Here is a 17794-nt window from a genome sequence, read left to right as displayed (position 1 = left end):
ACCTGTAGAAAGTGCAACCCAAATGGAGTTAGCTATGAATGCTACAGTCATTTGCCAAAAAACATTTTAAGGTAATCTCATTGTATTATAAAATACATCTCATACTGCCTTCGTATGAGAGTAGCACATGAAGTATATTAATAGAATTTTAATAAAATAAACATGATTTTTCAATAGTCTATTAAAGAAACAAATGAGTTAATGAGTCAATTAGAGGTGCAGAGTTGAAATTATCTTGGTTTTAAGATTCTATCTGACCTGGCGTTTCCCAGGGTTTTCTACTTACAGTACTGTAAAGGTTCAGGGTATCAGCAGCCTATGAACTGTAGCTGGTACACAGAAAACCCACCACGGCTCTTTAAAATTTAATTAGTGCCACCTATTTAGTTTGTTAGCGCCAGCTGTGCTGATTCTGCTACCTTTTCCTCTGCTGATAATCATTAACGTCTACTTACCCTCACACTAAGGGAGGTAGAATAGGAGTGGGGCTCAGTTTGCTTTGTGATACTGTTGCACAAAAATTAAGATCAACTAATTTAAGATAAGAAATTTAGCCACTCTGCTGCCAGGCTATAGTATATGAGGTAAGGTTTGTGATATCCTCTCCTGACAGAGCAATGGTAATCCTACATTAAGTAGCTGCCCTTCGCAGATATGATTATATAATAACCTAGTCGACCATATTACTATGGCATAAAACATATACTGTGTCATTTTGCTCGCTATGAAAAACTGTAATCATAGGTTAAAAAACAGATTCTTCTCCAGTTAGCTGCTCTTCCTCATGCATCCACTGTTGGCTCTGGCTAAAAGAAAGAAAGCCTTTTAAACCATTAAACCTATAACAATCTAAAGGCATCTTTTCAATGTGCGATGGCTGTCCAAGGCTGAGTGTGAATGATAAAATAGACCAGGACTTCATGTGCAAGAAAGACGAGCCCAGAGAATAGAAGGTGGTCCTGTATGTAAAAGGAGAAGAAAAAGATAAAAACGAGAAAAGAGAGAGACTGACAGAAAGGAGGCAGTGGAGCAGTGGAGTGGAGGGAAGAGGCGGGGCACTGATTGTAAGCAGGAAGACGGTGTGACAGCTGCTAATCAGATTAGCCTCAGCCTTGGCTGTCTAATGAGCATCCTCCTTTGTGACAGTCATCTCACAACGCTGTCAACCATGAACACACGCTCAACAAGATTCTCTATAGCCCCTCTTCTCCACAGCCAGATTAGGGAGGGAATGCATCAGAATGGAACCAAAACAAAAGAGAGAGAGAAAGAGAGGAGAGGAGAGATGCTGAAGACTCAGTGGGGAAGTTTCATTCATGTGTGAGTGTTGCGGATCACAGAATTCTCCCCTCTAATGCTCAAGTATCTCTCTGCCAGAAGGATATGTGTTTCCTCTAGTCCCACACAGTCTCTCTCTGGGCAGATTGTCTGTCTTTCTGTCTCCACGTCTTTACAACACAAGGCCCCCTCCAAGACTTCAGAGTGATTCAGAGCACAGCTCAACATCTACTCAACTGAAACTGAAGCCGAGCACAGTTAGGATTAATTGCTTGGCACTCTCTTGCGCTGCACAGAAAAGTCAAATCACATGCCGTCACCGTGGCTGAGAGAATATGGTCTTGCACATCACAGGCTAGAGGTTTCTTATTAATAAGGGAGAATAAGAGAAGGGGGATCAGAGTCTGTGTCATATTGAGGGTAATGACCTGTCTGGATGTCTTCATCATGTCACTACGATAATGATCATAGATACTGGGGCCATTGCATAAGCAATCCACCATGGGCTGACTTCTAACGCTTATTTCATTTAAGAGGCACCAGTCAACCCCTGGCTCACATTCAGTTTGTATTTCTCCAGCTGCTTTATTGATGCAGTATATCCTTATTGTCTGCACTGAGAGCCTAATGAAAACATTAAATTTCTCTCTCCACAGGGGCCTCCAGGACAGCATGGCCCACGAGGCCCTCAGGGGCCCATTGGGGGAGAGGTAGAGTGAAGCATGACTTGTTTTATTTATTTCTGTAAATCTCTGTTAAATCTGCTTTAACAATGAATGCATTCGGAAGTTACATTTAATTTGGTAATGCTAATCAGCATAATCAGCATTACCAAATATTATAATTAGCCGTCTCGTAATGAATAATGAATTCTTATAATTTCCCTCTGTCAGATTTTCTATTGATCTCCTTGCATCTTTAGCAGAATTAATGGAAATGTATCATCGAGGCTTAATCATTATTTTTGTTAATTGAATTTTGCATTTCAAAAGTTTTCCAAAAATCCGACTTTTCGCAAACACGCCCTGCATGAATACTGGGGTTCCGATATTTTCAAGTGATGGCAGCTGCATGCCCCTGGGGCTCATTAAGAAAACATGATGGTGTATCCGCTTCCATTCAATACACAGTATTATCTTTAATATTTCAAACTGAACAATAACTTATCCTTACACACCACAGATGCTTACCTACTTTTCCAGCTTCACATCTCTTCATATACAGTCTCTCCATTTGAACACATCCTGCCACAGACCCTCTTGAAACTTGAATTATTCAGTAGAATTAGGATATAATCCCAGGGAGAGAGTTATATTTACTGCTCTATGAATCATTAAGAAGTATTAGACTATCATCCCTAAGAGGCAGTTATATTTACCTCTAGTAATGGCCGTCTCTCTACAGCCTCTCGCACCGGTCAATTATTCAGCAGTAAGCTGCAGAAATCTGTGTATGCCACGATAGTGCTTCATCAAAGGAGGCGTGGAAATACAGTGGTGCAGAGATGGTAGGATTCCTAAATGGACTGATATAGGAGTAGTGGAAGAGAGCGAAATAGGATGGGATGGCATGTGAGGAAAGCAGTTGACAGCGGGAGCTCAGTAGTAGTGCGTGGCTGTGCTCAGCGCTCATGTTTGTGCACTCTACCGGAGACGTGCTTTTACCGGGTTCATCTCGAGACACAAAGCACAACACACTGACATGCAAGCGTGCACAGTAACACGCGTGCACACGCACATGCACAAGCAAACAAAACCGATTGAGAGAAGGGAAATAGAATCCACCCGACTGTGTGACTCAGACACTACCCACGTAGCAAACCTGACACTCAATATTTTTCCTTGTGTTGTGATAATTCTGTTCCAGTTTCAGCTTTCTGTGAGCGGAAATGCTGACAAACAAAACAAAACAAAACAAAACAAACAAGGAAATACTGCACCAAGAACGGGATTTTCAAAAATCAAATGAATATTTCAAAGTTGTCCTTGTTTTATGACATTTTGGTTCAAGCTGTTCTCTCTTCTCCTGCCGCAGGGCCCACCTGGAATGCCTGGTGGAGTTGGTCAGCCTGGACTTGTTGGAGAGAAGGTCAGCATTTCCCATTAGCAACTACACAGCTTGTGCCCGTGTAAATAACAGTAGAAAGGTGGTAGTTTATACGTGTGGGCTTGTGTGCCAGTGTGTGTGCGGTGTGTTCTTATCTTACCGAATGTTTCCAACCCTCCAGGGTGAGGACGGAGAAGCTGGAGACCCTGGGTCAGCTGGAGAGCCTGGTATTGCTGTGAGTCACATTGCCTCATTTCTCCTTTCTGTCTCACTGAACCACATCCTTTCTTCGCCCTTTCATTGATTGTCATTTCGTATGCTGGTGTGCCAGGGTGCTAAAGGCGATGTGGGGGAGAAGGGTGACTCCGGCCCTCCCGGTGCAGCAGGGCCTCCAGGAACCAGAGGAACACCAGGGGAGGACGGACCCAAAGGCAACCTTGTGAGTCTTTGTCTCTCTGGATCAGTGATTTTTCTCTTGCTGTGGTTGTTAAGTCAGTCAGCCTGTTAATGTCAGGCCATGCTGAACAATGCTCACTGTTTTTGTCCATAGGGCCCTATTGGATTCCCCGGAGATTCAGGACCCCCTGGAGAACCTGGCGTCAATGTGAGTATTATTGTTATTATTTTTCTCTCATTCATTTGTCATGAACTTATTGTTTGGTCATTCCTTCACCATGACATTTTTTTAATTAGGGAATAGACGGTGGACCGGGGCCTAAAGGAGACAATGGAGAAGCTGGCAAAGCAGTAAGCAGTATTTTTCAGTTACTGCACATGTTGACAGCACTAATAGCTTTCGAATGCTCAGCTGAAGTCTTTACTCTCTCTGCTATATTGAGGTTTTGCGCCTTCACCATCATTACTGAGCTTCCCTCTCAGTGTTTTTGTGACTGGGTGAGAATGTCTTTTTGTTTTAACTGTGGTCCTTTTCCTGTTCTCTGCAGGGACCTCCAGGAGCCTCTGGAGAGCCTGGTCCCACGGGACCTCCTGGACGAAGGGTGAGCTTAGCACTTGTACAAGCTTGTATGCGTGAATGTGCCCAGTTGCTCTATGTGTGTTTCTATATTTATATGTGTGTTTGTAGTTAAAAGCTCTTACCATCATCTTGTCTTTCTAACCCCAGGGTCATATAGGTGCTGCAGGAAAAGAAGGCAAGCAAGGCATGAAGGGAGCCAAGGTAAGGATAATGACTGGCACTGAACTCTGTGCTTGTGCACGCTGCCTTTCAACAAAACCTCTCTGATCTGTTCTCTTCCTAATGCCTGTCTGTTCCTCTGCTCTGTAGGGGACCACAGGACTCCAGGGTCCAGTGGGGAAGACAGGCCCAGTGGGGCCCCAAGGGCAGCCAGGGAGGTCTGGCCCAGAAGGTCTTCGAGGCATCCCTGGTCCTGCGGTCAGTACACATTCTGAGGCTACATCATTAAAGGAATATGCTGACCACAACATTCAGTTCTGTTTGTGTTTACGTTTAATCAATGCTTCAGCAAACTGTGAGCAAATTCATGTGTTATTTTTTATAGGGTGAGCAAGGGTTAAATGGGCCACCAGGACAAACTGGACCACCAGGACCAATTGTAAGATCCTTATATTCATATCGAATGAGAAGTGGGGTTCGGGAATTTTTTAATATCAAAGCAAGATTCTCAATACAACCAAATCATATTTCATAAGCACTGACCAACTAATACATCGGACATTATCAACAGGGTCCACCAGGACTTCCGGGACTAAAAGGAGACCCTGGAAACAAGGGAGATAAAGTAAGTGTTTAGCCCTTTACTGAAAAAGCAATCTGTAGCAGTCTAAACTCTGGGAAACAATGGTGATGAACCATGTCTCTGTCTGCAGGGTCACGGTGGGTTGATTGGTCTAATTGGCCCCCCAGGAGAACCTGGTGAGAAGGGAGACAGAGGCCTGCCAGGGAACCAGGGTACACAAGGGCCTAAAGGAGATGAGGTACATGTCTTTGCAACATGATGCATGAGATACACTTGAGCGAAAAAGAAAGTTCAGTTCACTGACAGGATACGCTTGTCCTTATATCTAGGGTATGGCAGGCTCACCTGGTCCCACTGGCCCACTGGGACCACCTGGACTCTCAGTAAGTGATTTAACTTTTTCAAACCACTGCATGACGCAACACACAATAGTGTATCCAGACAGTAGTTTGAAGTTGTAATTACTGGGCTGCTCATTTGAAGTATACCTGTGGTCTGCTGCATGTTAAAGCAAATGTAAATGCCATTTGCATCAGGAATGCACCTTTTAATCTGAAGCCATCCTTCTGCAACAATTCTGCTGGTATAAAACACATGCAAACAAACGCAAAACACATATTTCAAGAGATGAACAGAAAGGCAATAAGGTTTTTAGATACTGTCTCATTTAAAGAGAAGGCATCACCAAGCACAGCCATTAGTCTGTAACTTTGGTGCAAATAGGCTGATCATTTCATCAGTAAAACTCAAATGGAACTTATTCCATCTGCAAAGAGCTAAGCGCCGGCTACATCCACTGAGCATATACAGTCCTGCCATTACTTATTGTTACTTAGCAGTGAAAGTAAAAATTTAGACCGTAACGTGCCATGTCAATAAGCAGGTGCCTCATTTTCCAGTTAATGGCTGCTTAGCATTTTGCAGTTGTTACTCAAGTAATTAGATAGTTTTCTAAGCGTTAATGGCTTTTATCCTTCTTACTGATGACCAACTCCTCCTCTCCACTCTAAGGGTGCAGCTGGTGAGAAAGGATCGAAGGGAGAAATGGTGAGTCCAGTGATGTGTCTCATCTATACATTGTCATTCTTATACTCACACCTCGGCGTGGTTAGCAGCTGCTGGGAGCATATGCTGGGGAGGAGAGAAAAAGTGTGTTTGTCAGCTTAAATGTACCATGCTTCATAATCATAATGCTCTACTGTGTTTACCACATGTCTTTGGAACTAAAAGCCTGCTGTACAGCCACGCTTGCCTTGTGTGTGATTTTTCCATTGGGCCCTTTTAATAGGATTTGGTTCTGGTGTGTGTGATGTTATGAAAACCACTATAGTGTGTCTTGAGAGCCAAGGCTTTGACCACAGAGTGCTGATGCACACAGCTGGATAATCCTATAAAGCAGAAGCCATATCTGCCTGGATAAAGCTGGGATTTAGCCAAGTGGTCAGAGTGAGGCTCCAGGTGAGACATGATTGACACAAAGTTTTGTCCTCCTCTGTTCTCCAGGGTGTCGTTGGTCCTAGAGGAGATCGAGGCCCCGCTGGCCCCCCAGGAGCCCCAGTGAGTAATGATCCACATCATGATCTTCTCAGTTCCAGCTTTCTTGTCTTCCTTTCCCTTTCACCTCTTGCTCAATTCTCTGTGCTACCTCCAGGGACCTCCTGCAACAATAGTTCAGCCCCTGCCCATCAGGGAGGGCAAGCGGAAGAGAAGAAGGCACTCCGATCAGAGAGAAGGAGCAGCCCCATCCAGGGGGGAGGACCTTAGTATGGAAGAGTTCCTCCAAGGAGATCAGCCTCTGGAGGATGCTGAGGGAATGGAAGAAGTCTTTGCCACCCTATCATCCATGAAAACAGACGTGGAGTTGATGAGGAGGCCCCTGGGAACCTTTGAGAGCCCTGCCCGGACCTGCAAAGAGCTCATGATGGTCCAACCTGACTACAAAGATGGTTAGCTAAGACAATGTATCATAACTGATGCCTATTTCACCACTCTAAAAGATTTATCAAGGAGGAACTAGTCTAGGAAAAACACAACACATTTCAAATATGCACACATCATTTTTAAGTCAAAAAGCTGTTTATCATTTTTCCAGCTCCATGTTATCATCTGGTTACCCCTCGATGTGTTCATTATATCAACACCTGGTGCTTGATTGATGTCCTTTCTTTGTGCATTTTGTAGGAGACTACTGGATTGATCCTAACCAGGGCTGTCACAGAGACTCCATCAAGGTCTACTGTAACTTCACAGCTGATGGAGAGACATGTCTCTACCCTGACAAGAGAATTGAGATGGCAAGTCTCCAATCTCTGACTGTCAAACTTTACAGAGCCGACCTCATATTACATCAGAGCACAAATCACTCCCTGTATCCCTTGAGCCTAACATTTTACGCAACATCTTCCCTCTGTGTGTCTAGGTGAAATTAGCAGCATGGAACAAAGAGAAGCCAGGAAGCTGGTACAGCCAATACAGGAAAGGCAAACAGGTAAAAAAAAAAAAAGAAAAATGAACCTACCCTTAATCTCAGCTGGCTCCAAATGTCAGGCAGTCTTTTTCAGCTAAATTGCTCGTCCTAATTGAAAGTGCTTGAATAATATTCATGCATATTGAGCATGATTGAGGTGCAAGTGCGAGTACGAGCGTGTTCGCATGAACGTGTAGGCGTGAGTTTGCGCTTTCGTCCGAGTGCACATGACTGCATGTGAATGTTTCTGTTTACTTGTAAATGTACTCATCGTATAACTTGGTATTAATTTATTAGACCATGTGCAACGAGAGTTCATTTGATATTGCTAGCATTTGTTTTCAGCAGTCAGGGTGACTCACACTCAGCCATCGGTTGCTCTTGACTTGCATTCAGGGCAGCAGGCGCAGAACACTGGCCTTTCATGTGCACCTAATCAGAAGTCTCATAACCCTCTCAGATAATCACAGAGCTGCCAGCACAACTGCAACTCACAGACTTTGTCACACAGAGTTCTTGAATCTGCCGGTTTCTTTTCTTTTCCTTAATGTCCTTACTTCCTGCTTTACTTCCTGCCTTACCTTGGCTGATCTGATTCTGAAGAGAAGTTGCTGTGACTTTTTCACCCTTGCTTACATAAATCCCTTCATCAGCACAAGATGAGAGATTTGCAATTTCATATTTGTCTGACAGATTAAAGGCTCTGTTTTTTGTGGCTTCAGAAATCCTGTTTTTGTGTATTTTTTCTCTTTCAGCGAGATTTTGTGTTATTTAGGGGTAATGCTGTTTTAGACCTGTGGGTAGATTACGTACACTAATGCCTATGAATCTGTGTCGTCCAGTTCTCCTACGATGACAGGGATGGGAACCCTGTACATGTAGTTCAGCTGACCTTCCTGAAACTACTCAGTGCCACGGCTAAGCAGAGCTTCACCTACACCTGCCAGAACTCGGCAGGCTGGTTTGACAGCACCTCCCGATCCTACCAGCGTGCCCTCCGCTTCCGGGGCAGCAACGATGAGGAGCTGACACAAGCCAAAAGCCCCTTCATCAATGCAGTGCATGATGGATGCCAGGTTAGTGCAGGGAAGGGGACATACTAGCCTTAATGAAACGAATACGTTTATCAATTGTGTGGAAGGCTGGTGCTTGATTTAATAAGTGGGTAGCCATAAAATCACAGAAAAGGGATTCAGGCCAGCGTGAGTGGGGAGAGCTAGTTAGTTGAATTAAGCCAAGCAAATTCTAATAATGGCTTTCATTTTTCTCTTTCAGTTCCGCAAAGGTCAGGAAAGGACTGTTCTAGAGATTGACTCCCCCTCGGCAGAGCTGCTCCCTATTATAGATGTGGCTGCAGCAGACTTTGGCACCAGCAACCAGAAGTTTGGATTCCAAGTTGGACGAGTTTGTTTCAATGGTTAACATCGTGCCAAGGAGAAACAAACAAACAAAAAAAAAACGACACACAGCAACTTTTCAGTAAAAGGAACTGGACTTTTACCGCTGCCCCAAGCAATATTTATTATATTATGTTCCTGTATGTGGTGGGTTTGTGGTATATTATTTAAGACTTTTCAACAGCCATGTTTTATGGCTTTACAACAATGAGAAGAATGGCGAGAAAGAGGATATGCAACAGTGGGAACAAAGCACGTTTACCAAAGGGAAATATTCCAATTAGATATTTAATTTTAAGTGTTTTTGTGTTCTTTTTCTCTCACTGTTTGAGTGTGCCAAATCCTCTAGAATGAGGAATGCATCACTTATGATGACCACTTCTAAACAGGATAGATCTGTCCAATCACTGAGAGGAGACAGTCTGTCATTCTGTTGTGGTCAGTTAAGTGGGACTTTTCAGACCGTGGATGAAATTGTTGCTACCTAATGTTTTACAAAGACTGCGACTGAATAAATCAGTTGTAGTCGAACTCATTTGCATGCTCAGATTTCACTATAATTACAATTGCATAGCAGTTGTGAACTAGCCTAGCATATTAATTCCACACAAGCACAGTAATTAATTTCCTGTGTGCAGGAATGATAAATTGTCCTTTTTACCCTTCAACTGCAGTTTGCTCAGTGAATTACCTTGATTAGTATTCAATAGGCGTAGCTAGTTATTGAACCCGACACTTACTTGAACGGATAAGGTTGTTTTCTTTATTGGACTGCTTCCCTCCATGGGCTTGATAATAAGCTTTTTGAGCCCTCCACGTTTCCAATGACTACAGTACTGTACGTGTCAGACTAACACCCTTTCCACTGTGGTATTCTGCTACGATATACCTCAGCAACTAGGCTGGGGATATTTCAGGGCAAAAACTAAGAGCATGCTGATTAAAACCTTCTCTAGTCTTAACTGCAGTCATTTTTACTAAGAGACATTTCACGTATCTCTTGAAAGCATTGTACAATTGCTGACATAACCTGCTTTCGCATTTCTGCTTTACTCAGAGGTTTCTTGGTTTTGTTCATATGTTGAAATTTCAACAGAAAATGTTGCTGTTCGTGTGACATGATTTGCTCTTCAGTGGTGCTAAAGATGATTCTGTTATTTTTGTGTCACTGTGTTTGTGTGTCTCTGTGGGCAGGATTATAGGGCTAGAGAGGGAGAGGGTTATTGCTCTTTCAGCGGCACCAAACGCCCTCGAAGGCTGTGGACTAGTCTACTGTGTTTTTTGCACATCTTCTGGCTGATTGTGCCAATTTCACAGGGCCAGTGAAAGGAGGTTAGGGACAGTTCAGAGCCAAGGGGTTGATCACTTTAAAGGGAAAATCCACTTTTAAACTGAATTTACATTGTGCTGACCCACTGATTTTGAATCCAGTGTCAACACATTCATCAATTCGATTGATTACAGCAACAAATGTGGAGATACAGAACATGAGACACTGTAGATTTTTTTTTTCAAATCACCTTTACAAATTGTAGAGCTGTGAATCAGAAATTGCCCTCACGTCTCAGTAAAATTACCATGCACGCTATTATAGTGCCATGTTATTCCATTATTCACTGTCTGCAGAGCAGCTCCAGGATTTGTTTTTAGATGACATTATTACTACAGTCTGTCTCTGAATTGTCAGCTTAAACAGAGACTTCTTCAAATTAACAAATAGAGCTGTGAGATATTACTGAAATGACATGTATGTGGATTCTGTTCTACTGTGGATTTTCCCTTTGCAAACGACATTTCTTAATGCTCTGTCTACCTTCTCCGTCTCAAACAGTAGACTGTGTATCCATTATGTGTAATTTTTCACTTTCGCTGTGCTGTTTGTTTCATAGCGTTTAAACATTCCAGTAATTAACTCCTCTCCTCCTGTCCCATCCTGCACTGCCCCCCTTGTGTATAGTGTTTGTTGGACTAATTTTATATACTGTACAGTTATTCTGAGGATTTTATGAGCAGTAACCTGTTGCCTGAGTGAAAAACAAATTTATTCGTCAAAAATTGATGCGCGAATAAAAACAAACAAGAAATGATTGTTTTCTTTTTCCTATCCAGACCCGCGCAGGCAAGTTAGAACAATACTCATGAGAGCATGTGGCTGTCTGCAGTGTCCACTCAGAGTGTAGATAAACAAAGCCCTTCATTACCAGCTAGTTCTGCAACATTCACTCTACAAGCATGCAATCATCATATCCACACAGCTGATGTAATCAACTGTGGTTCACTCCCAAGTTCATTTGTTTCAATTAGGCCAGTTTCAGTCCTCCTGGTGGAAGGTGGAGCGGAGACAGAGGTGAAGGGTGGAAGGACGGATAGTGAGAACATAAGAAGAGGTCAGTAGTGAAATGGTTGAGGATAAGGTGCCATGGACGTCTGATCTGTTTAGTGGAGGTGAAGAGCTGTGCACTGACTCATGGTCTGGTTACATTTAAAACTGTTCCATCATTCTCCTTTTACGTACTCCGTCTCACTTACTTTTCTCTGTTGCAACCACAAACACACGCAATAATCGCTTTTATGTTCCATTCACACAGACGCACACACGCACGCACACACACACACACACTGTACGCCTATTCTCTCACACATATTAAAGTGCGAGGCGCTTATCCCCTTTGGGGCCGATTGTTCAAGGTTAGCGTCAATGGCAGAATAAAGGTTACCATGTTATTTTTTTCTCCTTTCGCTCTTCCACTCAATTGAATTTTAACCACACTAAGCTCTTGACCAGGAAAGGTCATCTGTTGCCACTACCTCAGAATAATGATCAAGCAGAAGAGCAGTGTGACTATCAATATGGTATTTCCATGGTACTATGCCCTTTTCCCCTGCTCACATTCCACTCTAGTGCCCACCATTCCTGTGACATTGTGTCTGTTGTGTTTTTTTCATCTTGTATTTCTTCTGCTGAGAGCCGAACCTTTTTGAGATAGCATCACTGCAGTGCTATACAATTATTACCTCTGTTGAGAGCTGACAACCTTCAAGGTAGACTAATATGCAAGAATAAAACCTGCGAATTGAGTGATCAAACATGACACTCATTCCAAACCACTGAAACTCTCCACAGCATGGAGATAAACCAGCTTGAGCAAAGTGAGACGAGCCCTTCATCCAGCTGATCCTGGAGCTCAGCTTTGTGGAAGCTTGCGGAAATCCCATGGAAATGCACTCCCACATGACGAAATTTCTATTTTGTGCTCACAAACACAAACATGCAACATATAAGGGTGCAACAGTGCTGAAAAGTCTCTGTCAAATCCCTGTGCCTGAAAAAGAGCACATCTAAAATGATATATTGTTTTACTAATTTCTTTCATCCTTGAGCTGTTTCATGTCACTGGTGCTACAAAAATGACAATGTATAACACTGAATTGTACAGATGACTGTAGAGAACAGGAGGCTTGTCATGTGAGGATGTGTCTTTTTGAATGATAATTCTTCTTCATACCATTACCCAAAAAACGTATGAAATTGCTCTTTTCAAAGAAGATGCTTTTTCTGCTGTTACTTTATGATTCATTCCTAGCTTAAGAAGGAGCTATTCAACAGATGGTTGTGACTTTTGAATTTCATATCAGTGAATATGAATAAGTACCCAAGTTGCTTTTTACGGCTAAATTCAAAGGACTGCTGAACTCTGTGCTATTGATTGGGAGCACGATCTCTGGAAGACACCACCACTGTAGTGCTTTGTCTTTTAATGCAGTCTGGACAGGATTGTTGCAATACCTCTCTAGCAGTGACAAACCAATCCGTCACCATGCACTCTGATCTGCAAACATTTAGATAAAGAATCGCTGCAAGCTTTGCCATGCAGATGTCAGAATGCTTGCTTTACACTTGAGCTACACTCTGGGCCAACTGATCGCCGTTCACTCCCATTCTGAGCAGAGCTGTGAGTCTATAGTTGGCACTGATGAGCTACTTTTAGGCCCAGAAGTACATAAGTGTAACCCAGAGGCAGGAGGATCCTTAGTTGCCGCATATTGGAAGCAAGACTGTGTCTCTTTTTCATCTCTCTCCTGCTCTCTCTCTTGCTCCTCTCACATCTCTGTCTCATTATTGTGGAGCTGAAAATGTAAGAGATGTTTCTTTGTTGTTTTTTGGACTGTCTAGTCCCCGTCACCCCCACCCCACCCCGATACTTTCTCTCTCTAGATTTCCTTGCCCTCAACTCCTCCTCTGTGACATTGATTCTAACTAAGCTGAACATGCCACAAAGTCACAGTGAGAAATGAACAAATTAAACAGACATTCAGATTAAAGAGAGAGAGAGAGAGTCAATGGGAATATCTACATTTCGGGGTGTACAGGGACATTCCCTTGGTCTCAACACATCCACCCAAATCCGGATGTTGTGTCACAGTAGATAACAGCAGACATTATTTTCCATGCCACTGATGTGTATATGAGCGTGCAAGCTGCTCTCAGTTTAGCATCTTGTACTGTTCAAGTGGCGGCGAATAACTTGGATCATCTGTAGCTAGTTCTGAACATGCTCCTTGATGCGTAGGCCTTGTGTATGTGTCTGTGTGGGTATGTGAAATCATGAGCATTTGCGGCTGAGCAGCGGTGCTCTTATTAGTGTGCATGCAAGCGCCTCTCCTGCCAGGTCCCATCCACAGCTCCTTTATCTCAGGAAGGGTGGGGGGAATCATTTCCGCAGATGCCTTTTCCATCAAAGGCGCTTATCGACAAAGCTAACATTATAAAGCAGTTTGAAAAATGACTTGAAGGCGAGGGAGGGCAATAGAAATCCCTGGGCGAGTGGACAAAGAGCAGGGTGACGTTCAGGAGCCCAAGGCCTTGTGTGTCTGAGTGTCAGATGATTATCTGGCAGACAGAGAGCCCAGATCCAAACGCACAGCTTGACAACACCCCCGCCGCCTCCAATACACACACACACACATCCAACTCCTAATTTGCCGTCTGCTGCAGCTCTCAATGTCCACAGCCACAACCACTACTACCACCATGCCATCCTCACTTAACTTAGTCCTCAGTAAAGGAGGTCTGAGTTGTCTGCAAGCTCCCCCAGACAGCCAAAGCAATCAGTCGTGTCTTATTTACCACAGTGGGAGAGGGACACAGAGAGAAATAGAGGGATGAGGAGAATGAAAGAGCAGGAAGAAAGAGAAAGAGGGAGAGAGATCATCGTTTACTAGGCAGGCCTGTGTTGTATGATTTAAACATACACAGCTGTTCATAAATCCAAGACAGACAGTGTTAGTGAACAAACTTAGCCCTGATCGGAAAAGAGGAGGAATAACCACATGGGTGTTCAGCTTTTCGTGTGTGTGTGTTTCTGTGAGTCGTTAGTGAGTGAGAGTAAGCGAGAGAGAGTGATATAGAGAGAGAGTGGTAACTGCATGACCCCATCGCTCAATAGACATGATTTTTCCCCATAAATCTGACGAGGCAGCGAGGGAAAGACTACGAGAGAGACAGAGGCTGAGTGATTCAGCTGTGGGAGTGCACTGGCTCAGACCTCAGTTGAAAAGCCAGGGAAACTAATCGTTTCCATTCACCTCGATGACTCTGGCTGCTCTCGTCTGTGGTCCTGAATGCAAAGAAATCCTCATCTTCTCTCCACCTCTCCCTCCGTCAGCTCCATCCCTTTTCCTCCACTCTCCCTGCCCTTTTTTCCCTTCCTTTCCGTCTCTCTTCCTCTCTGAATGATCAATTCTCCCTACCCTGCATCAGTTCTTGTTGCGGCACTGACACGGTTGTTATTCTATCAGAGAGGATCAGATGTGGCAGCACTTCATGGGCACCTGGACACTTTTCATAAATCTTGCAAGGCAAAAGGCGAACTGCAGAGACGGCAGAGCTCGCTGTGTGGCAGACCGGAAAAGAAATGGCACTCAAAAGCCTCATTAAATCTAAAGAGAGATATAGACAAAATACATTGTTTGAGGTGTGAGGCTGCTGAAGCTCATATAGTGGTTAGAGGTGGCGATATGTTTTCTGTCACTTGTTCTAAATTGAAAATGTCATGTAATCTCTGTACTTATACCAGCAAAATGGATAAGGCCTAGGAATCAATACACTTGCTGAGTGGATAAAGTGCATCCCTTTCTCTCCACTTGTCAGTGCAACTGGCGACGTTTGAATTATGCTTTCATGTGTTTCGCTGTAATGAGTACAATTGGGCCTGACTCTGCTGCTCTTCAATAATTCAGAACCAACCTGAGACATAAAGCAGTATTCGGAATCTGCGATCTGGAATTATTCCTGCAGTCACTCGTTTTTCTATGTCTGTCTCTCTCACTTACTCTGATTGGCTCTTTCAGACTGCTTTTTCCTCCTTTTTCCTCCTGTATACTGTACAATCAAAAAATCACAGTGCACAGGACTCATGCCCTCTCTTTATCCCACTCACACACTCACAGCGTGGTTGCACAAACGTGCACTGGCGGCTTTGACTTAGCTTAGTGGATTTTGTGGCACAGAAGCAATCAGAGAGATTTGGGAACACTGTATCACTAATAATCATCACTACACTTGCATAAGGAATGACTGTAATGTATTTTTTGATGGAAGCATATGTCTATTAGGATGAACATTTCACAATCGACAGAAAACCTAAACTTAAAGAAGGAGGGTGGATATCTGCCAAGTCCTTCTCTAACATTCAACATCTCAGATAAATACAGAAGGTTCTTGAATAGTGTATTCCTCCACGTAATGATAGAAGTATCTCAGTTACCGATAAGCCCTGACCTGTTTCTCTGGGATGTTGCAGACGACTATAAAGTTAACATAAAACCACTATCATTGAGAAATGTCTTCCTGCTGTTGTTTCGTTTTCTTTGACTGCTCCACGTACAGCGCAGCACAAACAGAGGTCTTTAGTTAAACCCCCAGTTCTCTGTCTGTTCCCTCTAGGACACATCAAACAGCCATTTCTAGTCAAGTCCCATATGCACGCCTGTTTCAGAATCAGATGAAAGTGGAGTGATGAGATCAATGAGTGCTTTGCTGTCTGAATAAACCAGAACCTGCTCTGTATAACCACAATGGTTCAATTTGAATTCTATCGAGGATACAGGTTCCTGTGATGCTGTGTGCTGTATCTTTTTTTTTTTTTTTACATCTTTACACATGTGTACAAGTACTACGGTTATGTTGTAGAATGAATGTATGCTTATGTTAGAGAGAGACAGTGTGTTGATGTGTGTGTCTATGCTGCTGCAGTGCTAATGAGAGACTAGGGGTTTCAGGGTTTCAGGTGCTGGTGCTTTGAGAGAGAAGGTGAGTGACAGGGCTCATGAATAGTGATGGACGACAGCTGCTCATTAACCAAGAGACTGTCTGTCAGCAAGCAGACTGGAACAGCAGCCCTTCCCCTATGTGTACACACACTTGCACATAAACACACACAGGCATGAAAATACATACACATGCACACAGGACCATGCAGATGCGGCCACAACCTGCGCACATACACACATGAACACAGAGTTCATATCTCCTTCATCTGGGTCCCCTGTGCCTTGTATGGAGCGGAGGCCAGTCCTGTCTTTCCCCCTGACAGCATGAGCAGAGTATGCCTATGTGCTCACACCACTCCCGCTGGGGCAAGCCCCTTACTGAATATGAAAACACCTGCCAGATGTAAATACTGAATGAGGCCCAAAGAGAAAAAGGTACAAAAAATTAAGACTAAGGCAACAGCTCTGTATTCATTCAGAAGAAATGACCTTTTATGTGGTTTTTAAAGAAGGTATTGAAGAAACACCTGCCACATTTATTGCGTGCCTCACTTTCATTTTGACAACCTATAAAGAAAATCACAATTACAAGGCGACTGCACGTAGGGGCATCTGTTTCATTACTTTTATAACTGTGTCAGGTTAGACTTCAAAATAATTCTGAGTGTGCTTGAAATTGTATGTAGAGAGAGCAACAAAAAGTGTGCAAGCCAGTAGTGGTTGCATTGTCTTACAAGAATATCACAGTGGAACTATAGTGTCCTTTGAAATCAGGCTTGGAGTATATATAAAATATACCTTGGACAGTACTGGAAGCTTATCCAGGAGGACAAGGTATGTAAGGATGATGAGACACAGCGATAGAAAGACAATATTTGTTGCTATGTTGATGTGAAAATATTTTCTATTTCAGAATGGTTGTCAACAGAAAACAAATTAAACACGCTTTTTATCAGAGAGGAATATGCTCAGGTGGTAAGAATAAAAAGCAGATAGGGAGAACCTGTTTTGTCTCTGTTGGTTGCACAGAGCCAAAATGTGAAGGGTGTCACTGCCATTTCAGCTGCAAACTACCAGGATTTGACAGAATCTCAGTTGCTGAATGGCAAACAGCAAATAGCAGAACAACATCTACATTAAGGACTGTCTTAAATCCAAGTCCCCGTTCCGGAATTTTCTGAACATTTGAAATGCATGACTGCAATCAAAGATGGCAAAGCAGTACATAATACAGAAATACCCTCCACCTCCCACACAATCCTGAGCGATGACACCCTAGTTAGTTATCAAACGTAGCATATTAAAGCTTAAATCTGTAGCTCTCTCTTATTATCACCCTCTGCAGCTGCACGGGGACTACTGTGAGGATGTGTAGAAGTCTGTTGCTCACTTAACTCTGTTGCACAACTTCGTGTGATACAGGGATATATTTGAAGCTTGACTGAGCAGATGCTTGTTGCGTGAAAATACAAATAAGGTGTGAAACGTGTTGATTTCAGTGCGCTGGGTCTATTTGGAACTTTATTGACATTGTTGACCAAGACAGTTCTAATTCGACAAGCGTGAAAGGCTACCTGTATCACCAGCAAGGTGCCGAGAGCATCTCCACATCACAG

The 17794-nt window shown here is 43.3% G+C and overlaps 1 protein-coding gene across 1 annotated transcript in view; it reads left to right on the top strand.

The window, feature by feature from the left end:
* col5a3a (collagen, type V, alpha 3a) overlaps window positions 1–10962 on the top strand; it is a 46351-nt gene extending 35389 nt beyond the window's left edge. The window contains exons 48-67 of the mRNA XM_041956726.1: window positions 1935–1988; window positions 3313–3366; window positions 3506–3559; window positions 3656–3763; window positions 3875–3928; window positions 4018–4071; window positions 4269–4322; window positions 4448–4501; window positions 4610–4717; window positions 4845–4898; window positions 5031–5084; window positions 5173–5280; window positions 5372–5425; window positions 6054–6089; window positions 6546–6599; window positions 6694–6988; window positions 7224–7336; window positions 7462–7530; window positions 8352–8585; window positions 8785–10962. Coding sequence (XP_041812660.1) covers window positions 1935–1988; window positions 3313–3366; window positions 3506–3559; window positions 3656–3763; window positions 3875–3928; window positions 4018–4071; window positions 4269–4322; window positions 4448–4501; window positions 4610–4717; window positions 4845–4898; window positions 5031–5084; window positions 5173–5280; window positions 5372–5425; window positions 6054–6089; window positions 6546–6599; window positions 6694–6988; window positions 7224–7336; window positions 7462–7530; window positions 8352–8585; window positions 8785–8931 — 1812 coding nt within the window. The 3' untranslated portion in view covers window positions 8932–10962. The remainder of the gene's footprint in view (window positions 1–1934; window positions 1989–3312; window positions 3367–3505; window positions 3560–3655; window positions 3764–3874; window positions 3929–4017; window positions 4072–4268; window positions 4323–4447; window positions 4502–4609; window positions 4718–4844; window positions 4899–5030; window positions 5085–5172; window positions 5281–5371; window positions 5426–6053; window positions 6090–6545; window positions 6600–6693; window positions 6989–7223; window positions 7337–7461; window positions 7531–8351; window positions 8586–8784) is intronic.
* Window positions 10963–17794: the final 6832 nt, after the last annotated feature.

Source organism: Chelmon rostratus, chromosome 17, assembly GCF_017976325.1.
Source record: "Chelmon rostratus isolate fCheRos1 chromosome 17, fCheRos1.pri, whole genome shotgun sequence".
Taxonomy (NCBI): Eukaryota; Metazoa; Chordata; class Actinopteri; order Chaetodontiformes; family Chaetodontidae; genus Chelmon; species Chelmon rostratus.
This window is presented reverse-complemented; position numbering and strand designations above follow the sequence as displayed.